At 34.0% G+C, this 19415-nt stretch overlaps 1 protein-coding gene across 2 annotated transcripts; it reads left to right on the top strand.

Moving 5' to 3' along the window:
• The first annotated feature begins 12890 nt into the window (after window positions 1-12890).
• On the top strand, window positions 12891-17939 carry LOC107447814 (uncharacterized). Of its 2 annotated transcripts, none has more exons than XM_016062841.3 (2): window positions 12891-13153; window positions 16911-17939. In XM_016062841.3, exon 2 carries the CDS (start codon window positions 16936-16938, stop codon window positions 17563-17565), a length of 630 nt encoding a protein of 209 aa, XP_015918327.1. In that variant the 5' UTR covers window positions 12891-13153; window positions 16911-16935; the 3' UTR covers window positions 17566-17939. The 2 variants fall into 2 exon arrangements, with proteins under 2 accessions (XP_015918327.1, XP_015918328.1); XM_016062842.4 differs by having other exon boundaries at window positions 12989-13136.
• Window positions 17940-19415: the final 1476 nt, after the last annotated feature.

Raw genomic sequence — 19415 nt, 5'->3', positions numbered from 1 at the left:
CAGACATTAAACACAAAGACAGGTATGATGTGGAACATAAACAAACTAAGTATGCATTGAAGTTGCCAGATACACAAAGAAAAAATACACCACTGTTACAATAAAATACATAAACAAATCATAAATTTAAGTTAAGCAAAAGAAGTAGGCGAGAAAGAATTACATTTCACAATATTCGATGTATTATACGACTCTGTTTTTAATTAAATCATCGTTAATTTAACATTCTAACTTATGCAGAGAAACTTAACTCAACTTTAATACGACATTTTGTTGATAAAGATTAGCTGGCGCTGACATCGTAGGACACACGTGTGGGTATTGGAGGTCTTCTTCTTCTTGGAGAGCAAGTACCCCATTATCGGCCAATTTATCTCAATAGCCGCGATGGCCCAGGGAATAGAGCGCTCCCCTTCCAATGCGGCTAACCGGGTTCGAATCCCAGTCGATACGAATTCCGCATCCGGCTTGCACCGACCACAGTGCTGAAGTGAAGTATCCTCAGTGGTATATGGATCATGGGTTAGAGTCACCTCACCGTCAGGCCCACCGTGGGAGGTTCTCGTGGTCTTCCTCTCCATGCAACGCAAATTTCGGGTTACTCCATCAAAAGGCAAATCTCTCACAATACTCGATTGAGAACTTCCTTTGTCTTCTGGATTGGGTTCAAAATTACAAGGCTATGGAGTTGTACATTAGTAGTCTTAAACCCATAAAATTGGGTCGACTGTTCAACGACTGTTATAAAATAAAGGAAAATTGCTGAATTTAATTTTATGGATATTAGTAACGACGGGAACGAACACAGAAGTCTATTATATATAATTCTCTTACGTGGCTCCCAAATTTTGGCTGAAGTACTTTGTACAAATAAATAAGATTTTTTCACAACAGTTAAATATTTACTTTATTTTATTCATTCATAGATAAAACAGTCGGCAAAGAATTCTGTTAGGTTAAAAAACATTTCGCTAAAAAAATAACGATTTCTAAAAGAAATAAAAATAAACAACTTAAAAAATAAAAATGCTGTTGCCAGCCATAGAATTTTTGAAAGTTAACTTAGCAACATAAATCAAAATGACATAGAAGCGCAACTGGATCAAAATTATGATACCTGAGCCCTTGACGTAACAAATCCTTCAATTCTAAAAGTGTTCTATCGCCAAATGCCCAAATTAACAATTGTGTTCTTAAAGAAATTCCATAAAAATTTTTAAATAAACAGCCTACTTCTACAACTGCTTCTTGAAGAACTTGGCCCATTGATTAAAAATATTGTTTTAATTTTACAGTACTAACTTTACTTCTACTTTCATTATTGCTATGACCCTCTATTTCATTACATTTTACAACTTCATGCTAAATTTGAGGACTTTAAGTTGTTTTGTGGTTGAATACTGACATTTAGAAATGTGTACATAAAAAAAATAATATTTAGAGGTTAAGAGTTGCCTCAGAAAAATTTGAATTGTTGACATTGAACTTAACAATGGAAACAATCGTTTTTGTGAAAAATTGAATTGTATTGTTGACATCAAAACTAAAAATATTGTGTTTCAACTTAACAATACTACCTTAATTTATACTTTAGAATTGCCTCGGAGAAATTTGAATTGTTAGCAATGACTTAAACAAAAAGTTTTATTTTAACTGACAAATACTATATTATAATTTCAACTTTTTCTATGACTATACTCATTTTCTTACTCTTTTCTTTGTTTTTTTATACATTTTATTTTCTTGTGATAAAATAAAAAACTTATAGTTGTTCTGCTTCTGAACACTGATGAAAACACAAAATGATGGGCTTCATCAACAATCAAAATATATACATTTATTTTACAAATTCTATATTATTAAGGTGGCGCCCTTCAGAGAATTAAAAATACAAAATTATCTTCATCAAAGCCGATGCTTTACATCCGGCGTTCAGTGGCAGACGACTATTTCATGTTGTTTTACAACACATGGCTTTAGCCCTCTGGTGGGAAAGACTTTAAAACAAAACTTACAACAGTTACTTTTCTCAACAACTGAAATTTAGAATAGTGTGATTAAGAAAAATATGTGAACTGTTTGCATATTCAAATTAATATTGAAATGTACAGGTTTAGAATTTTCTACAGTGAAAAGTTTTCGGAACTTCAGTATTCAAAAAAGTGTACAAAAACTAGAGGTTAAGAACGTATCCAATGAGCGAGCAAAGCGAGCATTGGATTGCGAAGCAATCCGAAATGAACTGTGAAAGCAGTTCCGGGGGATGTTGAGCGCCAGCGAGCAGGGGGCAAAGCCTCCTAGTAATTCATATATTTCTTGAATTATATAAATTCTTAAGCCTTTTCTGTTTTGCAACATATCTCAATGTGACATAAGCGATCATCGATGTTTCAATGAATGCTTTTACTCGTAAAATCAACTGAAATAAAATAACCTTTTTAGAAACAAGTTGTAGATAAAAAGCAACTATTTGAGTTTTCAGAGAATATATTTAAAATCAGCAAAAGAAGCCTTCTTCTTCATTAACAAGAGTACTCAGCACGTATCTTTTCAATTACAGACAAATTATCACTCAATAATCGATTCTAATTGCCTCATTTAATTTTTTTAAAATCTTTTACAACTTCCATCTCCACAAGAAATGAAGGAAAAACACTATTTTAATAGACATTCGTTAATGCATTTCATCATCAGCCATTGCAGTAAATACTTTTTAGTATGAATTAACCTTCAATTTGCAACAATTTTTGTTTTATTTATTTACGTTCGATATCTAGAAATCTGTAATTGTCGAAAATAACTTAGTTTGTATACTTTCATTTCAAAACAAGTAGTTATGCATTAATTATAATAATCTACAACAAAATAATGTAAAAAAATATGCTTATCAGAAAATTAATTTACCTATAAAATCTTATATATGATATTCCTTACGAATAATCGTACTAACATATAAGAACAATTGAAGACTTCGAAGGTCGTTGATTTTTTACAACAGTTTCTCTGTTATAAAGCGAAATGTGTTTAGTTAACAGCATCACTTATTTCAAATTTTAAAAATGCATTCAATTCCAACTTCAAAGTGATGTTTTGAGTTTATTTTTATGCAAGCATTTAAAAATTATTTTTATCTAAACTAGCGTAAAATCATTTCTAATATAGAGACATTGTCTGTTAGGTCTATTTTCAGTAACTTTAGACTGCTTTCGAAGGCTCCGCTCCCAAGTAGCACCTAATATTAGATAACATCAGAAAAGCGGCAAAATCTAACGTTATCTTGCACAACTTCTAATATTAGAAAGATACAAGAGGTCGCTGTTTGCTCAGCCTTATATAATATTAGATTCTATGAAAATAAATATTATTTAGCGTTCGCCATAATATTATTTTGCATTAGTTTTGATGCTATATAATATTAGATTTTGTATTTTCTGATATTATTTTGCTTTGCTTTTTATTTTTTTGGAGTAAGTAAGAGGAAGATATGTTATTAGGTCTATGTTATTAGGTCTTAGTCTTGAAGTTAGATCTATTTTCAGTAACTTTAGACTGTTTTCGAAGGCTCCGTTGTCAAATGAAATTATATTTTTTTATGCTACTTTCATAACTGTGACTGCTCATAAATGTTTGGTCACGTTTAGCCTATCTTTAGTCAGCGTTGTTTATGCTTATTTTAAGAATGGCGCAAAACGTCAGTATGGAGAAAAGTTCAATTTTTGTGAAAATGAAAAGCGTTTGTGGACTTATTTATTAATGTTCAAGACTTGCTCCAATGCTGCATTACCAGGGTTCATAAAAATATAAAAAATTTCGAAAACTGAGAATAAGGCAGTGATTTTGATAATTTTCATCTAGTTAGAAAAGTGGGGATGTTGAAGAAAAAAATTTATAACTTTCAAAATATTTCAGTTAGTTGTCCGTTTTGAAACCTCACTTTGATGTCTGGAAATTGGCAGTCTCACCCCGATTTCTTCGCGGTAAGATAATGTGTATAGTTTAAAATCATCGCTTTCATTCTAGTGTTTTCTTTCGTGACATACCAGCAAAAACAGTTTTGAAGGCGTAGTTTCACTGGGTGGAGCAAATAATACTATTGGACGTGAATGTATGCATGTAACCAATCGAAACAAGTTTAGATCGTATTGCGGGCTGTGTCAGTGGGAGTTAATCAGGGCACTGGTAAAGATGGTACACACATTACAACAGAGGGTGCAGTATATAGCCCGCTTAATACCATGTATCACATTTATACAATCTTCACTCCTTAGCATAGTTATTTGCAGTTTGTCGAGTCTCGTGTAGGCCTTAGCTGATCATCTGACCTATCAGTCAGTTATTAATGTTAGTGGGGGAACACTACAGTTTCAGGGGAATTGCAGCCATCCCCTAATAGTATCCAAGAATTACAGATTCAGATTATAAAAATTTCCGAAGCCCAGCTTCGCAACTTGCTGACCAGTGTCCAAAAGTGCCAAGGAATGAATGGTGGTCCTTTTCAACTTCTGCTGTAAGCAGGTAAGCAATATTTTGCCTATTTGCTGTGGCTTGTTATTACCAGGAACTTGAATTTATGTTCTGCGGGCCTTTTTTATTTGTACCACCCTGTAGAAGTGCACCGTAACAAAAATATTAATTCTTAAAATGGGACAAAAAACTTATTTATTATTATTATTGTAAGGGAACATAAAACACATTTTTCGCCTTGCAAAGTGGGCGGGGATTCAAAATAGGTTGGGTACCTAGGATCTATAGCTTTTTTAAAAATACACTCCAGGTTTACGAAATTGAACATTCATAATAATGAAATTAAATATAAAAAACCATTTGTTTATGTTCGAATCTACTTTCTGTCATTTTAAATTTTTTACTTATAAGTTTAACCGTTTTGGTGGCAAATTGCGAAGTTTAAATAATGACGCGATTTCAACCTTTAAGGAATTAAACAATAATCTGATCGGTATTTTATTTATGTATTTTTCTAAATACGCAGCATCTTTCCAGCCCTCTACATCCCCGTAATAATATAACCCTTTGGTGAGGAATTTGCGAAGTTTAGTTAATCACGCGATTTTAATTTTTATAATTACTGAGCAATCTGATCAGTATTTTTTCTATTTATGTTTATATTTATTTTTCTAAATATCCAGCGCATTTGCTGTCCTCTACATCCTTATAATATCCCTTAGGAGAAAAATTGCAAAGTTTAAATAATCAAGCGATTTTAACTTTTATAAATTTACAGAGCAATCTGATCTTGTTAATTTATTTATTTTTCTAAATATGAATCGTTTTTGCAAATAAAAAGATAAACACGGTGCTTGAAAAAAAGTATAACGTCCCTTAAAGAAACCAATAAAGCGTAAAAATTAAGGTCTTATATTGTATTGTTTTATAGTATAGTCAGATTATGACATAATACAATCAAAAGCGAAATGAAATTCATGGCAAAATACACGTCACTTTGTGTGTCATAATAAGATTTCAACACAAAGTATAAAGTCGGTGCAATTATTACATCAGTAATCAATGTGAAATCATTTCTTTTCGATTACATTTATCTATCTCGCATTCATGGACCCACTGATAAAATGCTGGCATCAATATTGTTCCAAGGCATCTTGATTGCATTGATCATATTCGACTTGCTCTTGAATTGTCAGCCAGATCAGTAAACATCTCTTTGTAATATGCCCCAAAGGATTACCGCCAGATTCAGATCTGGGCTACGGAATGGCCACTCAATGCATCTAACCTCATTTTGCATTCATCCAGGATTTAGTTGAATATGAAGTATGAATTGCCCTCTTGGAAGACCAGTCTCCGGATGTTATAAGAGGAACAACAGGCAATAAATTATTGCCCAATATACACTCAAGAGCCAAAACATTATGATCACCCCTACATTTTGCAATGAACTCTCTTGGATGACGTGGAAGGCATGTGATCAGGTGGAAGTGGTATTTAACTGTTGCTGGAGAGTTTAAAGAATCATTCTTTCACTTAGTTCTGTATGTGATGGGAAAGGCTGCAGATCTAAGCGACTTTGATAGAGGGCAGATTGTAATGGCTCGAAGGCTCGGAACAAGTATTTCCGAAGCTGCACGACTCGTGGGTTGTTCGCGATCTACAGTTGTTAGTACTTAGGCAAAAAGGATGAATGACGGTGAAACCAGCAGTAGACGACATGGTGTTGGACGTCCACACGCTATCAAAGAAAACGATCGGCGGAGATTGTCTCGCTTGGTGAAGCGAAATCGGAGCCAGACAGTGGCTCAGCTGACAGCCCAATACAATACAGGGTCAAGTAGAATAGTATCAGAGCACACTGTTCAGCGGACACGGTTGGATATGGGGCTACGTAGCAAACGTCCTGCTCGTGTGCCTTTGCTGACCAAGCGTCATCGCCAACTACGCCTGCGTTGGACCCGGGAACATCGCGATTGGTCCATGGATCAGTGGGAGAGAGATGCCTAGACAGATGAATCACGGTTTGTCATTCATCACGCCGATGGCCGAGTCAGGATACGCCGTCTTCCAGGCGAACAGTTGCTCTCTCAATGTACAGTAGGTCATACACGGGCCGGTGGCGGTATTATGCTTTGGGGAACGTGCTCTTGGGCGTCTCTGGGACCCGTGGTTGCGGTAGAGCAGACCATGAATGCTACAGGGTATCTGAACATCATTGCGGACCAGTTACACCCTTACATGGCCTCTGTTCTTCCAGCTGGAAATGGAATTCTCCAACAGGATAACGCCCCGTGTCACATTGCTCAAATTGTGTTGAAGTGGTTCCAGGAACTGAATTACAGTTAATGTCCTGGCAGCCTAACTCACCAGATCTCAATCCGATAGAACACATTTGGGATGTCATGGAACGGCAGCTCAGAGTTCAAAGACCACTAAGTCGCAATATCTCGGATTTGCGTGACCGTTGCTTAAACATCTGGTACTCTTTGTCTCCGGCCATCTACCAAGGACTTGTGGCATCCATGCCAAGGCGGGTTGCAGCTGTGTTGTGGGCTAAATGTGGGCCAACTCGTTATTAAGAGGTGGTCATAATGTTTTGGCTCTTGAGTGCATCTTGATACATAATTGAATTCATTTTAGTTTGTATAAAGATGTATAATTGAAGTTATACCGTCTGCTGCGAAAACGGTCCGAACCATAACCGACCACCCAATTGACGTAAATAAGTGTGGTTCAGTTTGCAAGTCGCACGGAAAATATATATAGCCATCTAGTCCATCCGAATTAAGATTATTTTCATCAGAAAAAAGACTACGTCACCTAAATTCGTAACTTTCTTAAGATGTTTTTTTTTTGGCAAATCTTAAGTATCATTGTGCAATTTAGTTAGCGGAAGTTTTCGTTTAATATTTTTAAATTGAATCTCCAGATTATTACTTAAATAATCTCTAACCGTGTAGCAGCTGCAAGGTAACTGCATTTCATTTTAAATTTGAGCAGATGACATCTTACCGTGACAAGCCAGATTCGTCTTTTTTCCCTTGGTCTTCCAATACGCTGTTTACTGCCATATCTTTCAGAAATCATGAGGTAACTATTAACTGAAGCCTTGGACCTTCTTATTTTTCTCGTAACGTGAGAACAACTTAAGCTTATTTCTTCAAAACTAAAATTCTACCTCGTTCCATTAAATTAGTTTTCCTTGGCATTGTATTGCGTGTGCAAACTACCAAAATCTGCTTTTACACAACTCAGATATGCTTCTTGTACCACGCTTTCTAGCATGTTTTAAGCCCGACTATAACGAAATTAGTATTGACTTTATACTTAGTTGATTTTCAATGGTTATGTCAATTTTGCCATGATTTTGTTATGTGGAATACAAATAAAATTATAATGCGAATTTTGCTCTCCCTTTGCAAGTATAACCTTTGAAAGTATGGTACTACCTTTGCAAGTATTTGCTCTACCTTTTCATATTCAGCTATAACATTGACGTTTCATATTCAGCGACTTTTTGCTCGACTGTATATTTTTTTCCAGCACTGTTACTTTTTTTAAAAAAAAAAATTTTGTGCTCATTAAAGTTAGCAACAATGATAAAAGAATTAAAGAAGAATTACAGTTTTTTAAGATAATTACTAAAACATAGAAATTTTAATAAAATAGCAACATTTTGAGAATAAGAGTCGATTTTTTTTTAAAAAAAATCTTTTTTTATTATTATTTTTTGAAAGTTATAGAAGAGAAATTGAGAAGGAGCGACAGAATTTGATGTATCAATATTTTTCTGTCGGTTCGCTGAATTCAGGCCTCATTTTTTTTAAAGAAGGAATAATGGCTCAACTTATAACAATTGTGTAAATATTGAACTGCAAAATTTCTTTATGATTAAAAGCTAATTTAACTCAATACATTTACTTGCTCATGGATTTTTAAAGTACGAATGCGGTCAAATTTTTTTAATGCCAGAATTTTTTTTAGATCTTTTTAGGTCTTAAAAAATTTTACTGTAAGAAATTGGTAATTATCTTATGCATAAACAATTTTTTTTCCTTCTGTTGCCTGAGATTTTTTAATAGATCTTAAATATTTTTACGTCGCTGATTACACATCTGCAACCAATTCCTCTCTCCAAGCTACAATTTTTTAAGAGACATTTTTAGTCTATTTTTTGTAGAAATGTACACGTTTAAAAACTATGTACATACCAAGGGTCAAGTAAATATTGCGGCAAACTTCTAGGAGAGTTATAACACATCACAGCAATTACGTACTATCACATAGGAGTCCATAGCCAAAAATGCTGCATATGCAGCTTTCATATTACGAATTGTTTCTTGGTGCACTTCTGAACAGGTCATAATAGCGAAAGTATTTCCAACCGCTCCCATGACATTTCCTGTCATGGGTTCCTATGCAATTCTTATCCTGATGATGTGCCATAACTTTCTTGGAAGTTTGTTACAACATTTATGCTATTCTCTGTTATATATAAAATATTTAAACGTGTACATTTAATCTATAGTAAATAGGATAAAAAGGACATTTAAAAAAATTTTAGCTTTAGGAGCAAATCTTATTTTAGTTTTGAAATTTCAACACCCAAATTAGGCGAGATCAAGTTTTCGTTTATATGCAGCACAAAAGTATGTTCCCCAGTGTAACGTATTAACTATGAAATAAAGGACATAAACCAGATTCATTTTCGATCTACCATCAGTTTGTAATAGCATAGATAAGGGTTAGAAATAAAATTTTATTTTATTTTATAACCGTCGTTAAACAATTGATCCAATTTAGGGTTTACGACTACCAATGTTCAACTCCGTAGCCTTGTAATTTTGAACCCAAACCAGAAGAAAAGGCAACTCCTAGAATCAAGTATTGAGAGAAATTTGTCTTCGTGGAGGACTTTTTGATGGGACTAACCAGTATTTGCGTTACATGAAAACGAAAACCTACGATTAGTCTGGTGGAAAGGGGACTTTACCCCATGATCCGTCTACCACAAAGGATATTTTACGTTAGCGCTGTGGTCGGTGAGAAATTCTATCGGCATGCCATCGATGGGATTCAAACCCGGTTCACCTCATTGGGAGGCGGGTGGCAGATACTCTTACCACGGCTCAAAAAATATAATTTTATTTTATTTGATAACCGACGCTGAACAGCCGATCCAATTTATTGAGTTTAAAACTACTAATGTTCAACTATGTAGCATTGTAATTTTGAACCCAATCCAGAAGACAAGGAAGCTCCAGGATCAAACATTGGGAGAAATTTCCCTTCGTGAAGGACTTTTTGATGGAACTAACCCGCATTTGCGTTACATTGAGAGAAAAACTACGAAAACCTCCCACTGTCAGCCTGACGGCAAGGGAACTCTAACCCATGTTTCATCTACCACTGAGGATATTTTACGTCAGCACTGTGGTTGGTGCAAGTCGGCTGCGGAATTCGTATCAACCAGCCATCGCTGGGATACTAACCCGGTTCTCCTCATTGGAAGACTAACGCTCTATACCCTGAACAGCCATCATGGCTAAAAAAAATAATATAGTTGTAAAAAGTAATGTTAACCCAGTTGGAGTAATTACAAATTCTCTGAAAGCGAATAGGAGAATAGCAAACTTCCGGTGTATCTTTCCGCCACAGTCTTATTAGTGAAGCAAATCTTAATAAATTTATCTTAATCCATTATCTTGATAAATTTGATTATCTAATAATGATTTAATATTGAATGTAATATTACAATTCATGAGATGTTTCCCATTTTATAAACTTTATTGAAACCATAAATTTTATTGAAACTTTATTGGAACCAGTAAACATGAATTTTAATTAAAAAATTAAAATTATTGCATAAATGAATTATTCAGTCAATAAATTTCAACCATTCTAAATAAAAACCATTCTAAAAGTCCCGCAGTGGACTGATCGTTAAGACACGGTTACCAGTAAATCACCGAAGTTAAGCATCACTGGCTGCGGTCAGTGTGCGGGTGGGTGACCACTTGAATCGGTCTGCGTAGGGACCGAGGGTGTGCGGTATTGGTACTCGTTAAACTGTTCGATCGCAAAGTGCTCGACTTCGCGTGCAGGTCGTCAGGCTACTGAAGCGGGGGTGGCATCCCCTCTGCAGAGGATCAAAATTGTTGTGGCATGTCTTCGGATCATCCTCAGGGATGTTTCCCAGACCATCGCCAAAAGCCCATTGTGCAGCTCTAGCACGACGTAAATGAACAACAACAACAACAATAAAAAAATAATACAGATGTTGTTGTTGTTGTTGTAGTTCATTTGCGATGCACTAGAGCTGCACGAGGGGCTATTGGCGACGGCCTGGGAAACATCCCCGGATGATCCGAAGACATGCCATCACAATTTTGATCCTCTGCAGAGGGGATGACAACCCCGCTTCGGTAGCCCGACGACCTGCACGCGAAGTCGAGCATTTTACGGTAGAACAGTATAACGAGGACCGATACCGCACACCTTCGGTCCCTACGCAGACTGATCCATGTGGTCACCCACCCGCACACTGACCACTGCCAGTGATGCTTGACTTCGGTGATCTGCTGGGAATTGAGTCTTAACGATCAGTCCATTGCGGGACAAATTAATATAGAAGGGAATAAACACGCTAAAAGACAAGAGAATGCGCCCCCTTAGAAATTCAATAAAATAAGTACTAAATTATTAATATTATATACAAAATGTATTGTTTTAATAATATCTTTAAATAAATTACTAATACTTTATTTTAAGTAATTATAATTGATATGTGTTACGTGTAACATTGTATCAACTCCACTTCATTATCTCTGCTCAAAATTTGCATTATTAAATTTATTATAACAATTAGATTATATTTTTTCGTTTATATGAAGATATATATTTAAAAAATACAGTTTGCTTTTTTTTTATAATGGCAGGTTTTGAACTTTTATTTCCTTCGCTCAGAAAGATGCCGAAAGTATTACTCATTTAACGTTACCCAGTGGGCACCTGTGAACCTAATAAGTAACGGAGGCGATCAACATTACCAGCGCTGCTACAGATACCCGTTTATTGGGTGGGCCACATTCACACATCACACAATAGAGAACAACACAGTGAGAAACATCCATGCCCTGAGCGGGATTCGAACCCACAGCCATTGCCTTCGCATACTTTGATAGTAAATAGAAAAAAATAGTGAAACCCTAGAAATAACTGTTTTCTCTTTTGTTCTCGTTCTCAACTAGATAATTTTTTTAATATAACCTGATTTTTAACAATATTTTTATAATGTTTTAAAATTTTGAGATTGTTAAAAATGAATATTTTATTAGAAATTATTAGTTTATTATTTTTAATTGAATTATTGAAATCGTTTGTAAAATGTTGATACCCGTAGATGTAAAAATATTTTTCAGGGAAAAGAAATGCATAACTTTTCAAAATACTAATTAATAATTTCCCTAGTTGCAACTCACTAAGAAACTTTTTGTGGGTACTTTAAAATACGACTCTTTAAAGTGAATACCGTGGCTCAGAAAGAAATTTCAGATAGTATCCGACATCACGGAATAATTTTATTGGATTGGTATATTGGATTTACGTATATTTGCTGGCTTGATAGCTCAATTTTAGGTATATAAACCTTTGTCAAATCGAAGGACAGATAGCGCAATACAGAGAATTACAGCACGAGGATACATCCAGGGTAACAGTAACAGCGGGATTCGAACCCGTTACCTCCACGCTTTGCACAAAGTTTGGCGAGCAATACCGCTCGGCCAGGGAGATCACGGAATAATTTTATTTATTGCTTTATTGAAATGAGTCCCGCAGTGTAATGATCGTTAAGACACGGTTCCCAGCAGATCACCGAAGTTAAGCATCACTGGCTGCGGTCAGTGTGCGGGTGGGTGACCCACTTGGATCAGTCTGCGTAGGGACCGAGGGTGTGCGGTATCGTTAAACTGTTCTACCGTAAAGTGCTCGACTTCGCGTGCAGGTCGTTGGGCTACCGAAGCAGGGGTGCCATCCCCTCTGCAGAGGTTCAAAATTGTGATGTCTTGTCTTCGGATCATCCTCAGGGATGCGTTCCAGATCGTCGTCAATAGCCCATTGTGCAGCTCTAGTGCGACGTAAATTAACTGTAACTTTTTGAAATGACATACATTTGTAGGCCTATGTGCTCAATTTAGGCTTACAAACCTTTGTCAAGTAGAAAGACAGATAGAACAGTTCACGAAGATACATCAAGGGTTACGGGGGATTCGAACCCGCTACCTCCGCGCTTTGCACAGCGTTGGCGGGCGATACCGCTCAACCAGGGAGGCTCCAATTTTATTTGTTTCTCACAATTAACGCAACTTATGCAAATTTGGTTAGCCATCGGCACTAAATCTCCAAAGAGATCATGAGGTATTGGAGGTATATTGGAAGTTTATTCTAGCCAATCACAATGAGGCTGTCTATCGGGACGTCATCAGATACGTCATTAATGTAGAGTGATTAATTACACATCGCCAGCACAGCCTGCCCACATCACCAGTGCAGAAAGACATATTTTAGAGAGTGATATAACTAAATATACACGTGCTGTTACAAAAAATTAAAGGTGTGAACGTGATACGAGAAAATTCGGATTTTCTTCTTCAGTGATTTATTAAAAGGTGAAGTATCATTATAGGTAAGAGGAATCATTTAGTATTAAACTATTAAATATAGCATATTATTAATATATTTTTATTAAGATGTTGAAAAACTTTTATTTCTTATAAAGACCTAGTAACAGCTTCGTACACATTATTTTTCCATTATAGTCTTTTTCATTTTCAGTATTATGATTCATGTAAAATATTCTTTAACTATAAGTTAATTTTCTTTTCATTTTAAGCACTGTTTTTAATATTTTCTCAAATGAATATTTTCTTTGTGAGTACACCCTTTTTTTTCTTTTTTTTTTGTTCCATAAATTTAATTTTTAGTGTTACGATTGATATAGATAACGCTTTAATTTAAAAAATTATTTCTAATCTTTCTTTTTCTATAAAGAAAACTTTGACATTAATATTTTCTCAAAAGTTTATTTTGTTTGTGCACGCGTTATTTTTCGCATTCCTATCTTTTTTTTCTAATTCATCAAATGTAATTGCGTTTCTCTTTTAAAGAACAATTTAAAAATTATTTAGGTTTTACTTTATTCTGATTTCGTTATAGAAAATTTGTTAAGTTAAGAAGAAAGTAATTATATAAGAGAAGAATTTTTTTTCTTCTTCCCTGTCGTTAAATGTTTGCCTTATGTTAAATTTCGCTTTTAGAAGAATTATCGAAATCATGAATTATACAGTAAAAATGAAATGTGTTCTTCAAGTCTTTGAGCATTCATAATTTCAAATGGCTTGCCAAACAAATCGTAAGATTGAGTGAATGCTATGTAGAATATATTATTATCAAAATATAGAATTTCTCTTTGGTTATTTTGGTATTGTATACAATATTATTTTGGAAAACAAGTTAATAGACTGAATAAAACATTTTAGATGTTAAGTATAAATTATATATGTTAGGTATAAATTATACTGCAAAAATGAAATAAAAACTAATAGACTCTGTATGTATTCCTTAAAACATTCTTCCAGCAGTCATAATTTTAAATTAGTTACTAAACACAGCGTAAAAATGATTGTTTTGTGCAACATGTTTAAGAAGCCCATGGATTTTACTTTGAAAAAGTATACTTTTTTTTTATTAAGGTTTTTTCGGACTCTGAACATGAATTTACAAATCAAAATTTTCAAATTGTGATCAAAATTTTCTTCCGGGGAGAGTTTTTTTTTTTTTCGTAATTATTTACAATATATATATATTTTTTTTTTTTTGGCTTGCGATAGAAATTTTTTTTTGATTTGAGAACTGCTGAGTATTTACAACACAATCTAAACCTAAATAGATTTAAATATGCTAATTAAATCGTGCAACGATATTTTAAGTTACGAAATCAGACACAAAAACGTATTTTCTCTGAATAATCATAACTTTTATTCTACGGAATCATATTTCTTACCTTCAAACTATAGCCCAAACAGTTGGGTCAGGAGTAGTCCAAAGTTTGAACTCTTTGTTAATTTTTAATTCTTGCGTATTTCACCAAATCTGGAGGATGAGCAAATTTTTAAAAAAAATTTACACACAGTGCAAGTTTATTGATCCTAAAATTAATTCCATGCAAAATAAAAATTTTAATAGATATTTATTTTATTTAACAGTAATCGAAAAATTTTTGAATTGTAACGTATAAAATTTTTTAACATAATTATTAGGGAAAGTAATGTCAAATCAAAATCTGAACTAAAGAACTTTAATCTAATTTTAAAAATACGACTAATGCAAAATTTGACTATTCAAGGGATTTCGCTCAAATTGTGTATTTTACATATATTCTTTAAAAGTGTGTAAGAATTATATACCTAGCAATTTAATTTCTTTCCGACTTTTATTAAATTAAATAATAAAAAACAATAATAATTTACTTAACGTTATATTTTGTGTGGATTTAATTTTGGATAAACGAATTTTAAAATTGTCTGCTAAGAAATTCGCTTTAAAGTTCTCGATCAGGTGAAGTACGCAAAAAGTAAAATTTACATTAAAGGGGCCAAAATTTGGACCGCTCTCCTGATCAAACTATTTTAACCATATTTCTCAGATTGAAGTAACCCTCTATATTCCAGGGGTCAGAAATCGGAATCCGTCGGGGGAAAAACCGAATGTTTGTTCAGAAAAATTAGATTTTTATGTCCTGGTTTCATAATTTTGAATATAGTCTGCTGTAATCAATTCCTTCCTTCCTCAATGGCACGACAGCCCCGGGTGGGCCCTGGCCTTCTCAATAAACTTCCTCCAGGCCTGCCTCCGCCTGGCAGTTGTCTTCCAGTTTGAGACTTTTAAGACTGAAGTCTCTTTCCACGCAGTCGGCCCATCTCATCTTTGGTCGACCTCTGGGCCTTGATCCGATGGGCTGAGCCAAAAAGATTATGTTTATCGAACGCTCTCTGTTCATTCGAATGATGTGACCAGCCCATTTAATTCTTTGGATTTTTACATACTTGACAGCATTAGGCTCTCTAAAAGCCCGATAGAGTTCTGAGTTTGAACGTCTGTATCAAGTACCATCAACTTGTTTGCCCCCAAAAATGGATCTTAGGATCCGACGTTCGAAGATTCCCAAGGAATTCTCATCTTTCTGTGCTGTTGTCCAAGTTTCTGAGGCATATGTTAGGATAGGTCTGATTAAGCATTTATAAATTAACAGTTTAGTATCTCTTTTTAGTAGGTTTGATTTTAAATATTTTTTAATCCATAAAAACATTTACTTGCACTTGATTCTTCTTTGTATTTCGGGTGCGATATTGCCATTAATGTTGACTTCAGAACCAAGATAAAAAAAACTGTTTACTTTTTCAAACTTGTATGCACCAATTGCTGTAATAAATTAGTTTACTTAAATCCCCCCCTCTCGAGCCTTTAATATTGAATCCTAAAACGTTAAGATACGATTATTAGATCAAAAGTTATTCGTGGTGATCCGTTTTATGTTGCACACTGTACATTATATATTTTTCATTTTTTTATTATTTAACATAATATTGTTAGAATGATATTTTTAAGTTTTAAGTAATTGTTTATAGTTGCTTAAAACTTAGACAAATACTTTATTTAATCTTTTTACGTTTAATTTTTGATTATGGCCCAGAAAATTTTTAAATTGTTTCACCATATCGTAGGATATCTGCTTTCATTTTCAAAATGCTTGCGGGTCGATTCTCAGTGTAGGCTCCAATATTTACTTTTGTAATAAATTTTTAATATATTTATACACAACTCGAGATAGTAAGTCTGGTAGCATGAGAATACGGTTTGTTCTAGAATAACTATGTTTAGAATCCTTGCGAAAATGACTCATCTGTTAAATATTGAGGGTCCCACGCTTATATTCTAGTGAAAAAGAATAAAAATGTTTTCAAACTTTGTTTCAAAATATGTTTCAATGTTTTCAAAATATGATCTGAAAGTGCAAAAGGAGACTTATTAAAATCAAAAGAACAATTTATGTTTCCATTAAGACTGAATGTACTATTTTCAAATTACAGATCATCTTTAAATTTCATCTTCGAATAAGATAAGATGATGGATTTAGATAATTTGAATCCTTACTTAGCTTAAGAATTAATTATTGCTTAGAAGCGTTTATTCTTGTCCTTTTTCTCTTAAATATTAATTTGCTTCATTTTACACATTTTACATGGATTGTATAAATGTATATTAAGGGTGTTCATTACGAAACACCCTGTGTAACATTTAAGACCTTACAGTATTTCAGATGCTTTTAATAATTTAGATATGTTCATTCCAAATATTGTTTAAAAAAATTTCTTTGATTTCAGGATTTTAAAAAGGAAAACATTTATTATGGGAACTTGCAGATATTGCTTACAAAGTAACCTTTCCCGTTTATATGAGGCCAGACTCAAGGAAAACAGATCTAAGCTAATGAGGGGCAGATGTACTTGTTCCACACAAGAAGGAGCTCCAATTGGAGCTCTTGGAGAAGAGCTTCCAGTTGAGCTCTGGCTCAATGGGGGAAGTAGAAATCGAAGGACAAATAATGGTCCAGTCACCAGCAGGAGACCTCTTAGAACCAGCGATCGAATAAAAAATCGCTCTAGACTTCCAAGTGCAAATCAGCCGATTCAAACGGCAATTCAAACTTCAAACAGCAATTCAACCGATGAGCAGCATGATTGCGTGATTTGTCAAGATGCTGAAACCGACACCGATAAGCAACGATTGCCATGCGGTCATAGTTTTCACAAACTTTGTGTGACCACTTGGCTGGAACTGACTAACTCTTGCCCCGTCTGCCGACAGAAGCTTGACATTACTAATGGTCAATTGGACTTTGGTCAACGCATAGAAAATATTACATTTCGCCTGGGAGTCGTGTCTTCACTACTAAAAAGAACACAGGAAGTGACTTCACTTGTGATGGAAAATGTTGAAAAACAATTAAACGATTTGTCTCGCAATCTGCCCTCATAATGGGCTGTTGTGACTGGAGATGCTTTCTTCGGTGTGCCATTTTATTACAATATCAACCAGAAGCTTACAGAAAATCACTTACCAAATTAATCAGAGTAATTAGAAACAATGAGTCATATTTTTTAAAACTTCACTAGTGTAAAAACAAGATCATTGCAGGGAACAAAATCAATTAATTATTCATCCTATTAATTTGTAAATAACATGTCACGTTGTATTTGTTCTTCATTCTCTTTTAATTTCTTAGTACATTTTTTTTGCATGGAACTGTAGAATTTTTAAAAAAGTAAGCCTTACATTTTATAGCTGTAAATATTTTAGGCGATTCATCATTGTTTATCTTATTAATTTGTAAATAAAATGTCACGCTGAAATGTTTATTCTCTTTCTTACAATTTTTTGCACTAATTTTTGAACTGCAGATTTTTTTTAAAATTAAGCGTTAGATTTTATACCTGCAGATATTTTAGACTAGGCGTTGTCGGAGAAGTGCCTTTTACAAAAAAGAACATCTCGCTAAACTCAAGTACCATATATGCATAAAATTAAGGGTGTTCCTGTTTGTTTTTTTTATCATCAATACTAACTGTAAATGTAATGATCAAGCTGCAAATAACAAGGTCACTATAATATCAGAGCTTTCAGATAAAGAAAGTATTTCTTAACTGTACTGAAGTAAAGCTTTAGTTTCTGGGATTAAGTGAAAAATGAACGTTATACTACCTTTTTGAATAGTTTAGCTGAAATGCAAGAAAAATATGCCGAAATATTGAATTCATACACACTCAACTACTATTGGTGGCAAAATTTAAATGCTGATAAATTGTCAAATATTTACCATCCAATAGCATATTCACAGCTTGAAAAATTGGGACTAGCACAGAAATTTAAACAATCCTTTTTAGTAATTATTTTATTTATATTGAGCATTAAATTAGACAGGCTTTTTAATAATTTTTATTTATATTAAGCGTTAAATTAGACAGTTTATTTAAAACTAGGAGGCTCCGCCACCTGCTCGCTAACGCTCGCCAACCCCCGAGAATTGCTACGCAATCGTATGTGGTTCACGCCGTGAACCATAGCTCGCTGCGCTCGCTCGCCAATGAACATTCTAGCACAAAGACTTAGTATTCTAGCACAAAGACATAGTATTTTATCATCAAAGACATAGTATTTTATCATCAAAGACATAGTATTTTATCATCAAAGACATAGTATTTTATCATCAAAGACATAGTATTTTATCATCAAAGACATAGTATTTTATCATCAAAGACATAGTATTTTATCATCAAAGACATAGTATTTTATCATCAAAGACATAGTATTTTATCATCAAAGACATAGTATTTTATCATCAAAGACATAGTATTCTAGCACAAAGACATAGTATTTTATCATCAAAGACATAGTATTGTACTTGTGTAGAAGAATTCTATCAATGTTCTTATTGGCTTTTAAAAATGTATATTAGCTATTTAGATTGTACATGGTGAAAAAATCAAAACATTAGGTGTCTTTGTAATAACATTACAAAGGTGACACCATATGATAAATTTGATCATGAATCCGAAAACAATATACGGTCCATTTCCAGGAGGTGGCTTTATGTGTGCTCCAAATGATGCAAAAGCAAGAGCAGAATTATATTCCCGGATATGATTTCGATAATTTCGTGCCTCAATCGAATTATCACTTAATAATTTTTGCAGAAACTCGGGAATGTCCATTAGTGTAGGCAAATTAATTTTTCCATCGTGGCAGCATTTCGTATATTTGCCAGAAGAATTCCTTTCTTTGGCCCAGAAGTAAGCATTACAATAACTACATTGTTCCGTCATTGAGCC

Source organism: Parasteatoda tepidariorum, chromosome 9, assembly GCF_982258835.1.
Source record: "Parasteatoda tepidariorum strain Cologne lab strain chromosome 9, Ptep-v5.0, whole genome shotgun sequence".
Taxonomy (NCBI): Eukaryota; Metazoa; Arthropoda; class Arachnida; order Araneae; family Theridiidae; genus Parasteatoda; species Parasteatoda tepidariorum.
This window is presented reverse-complemented; position numbering and strand designations above follow the sequence as displayed.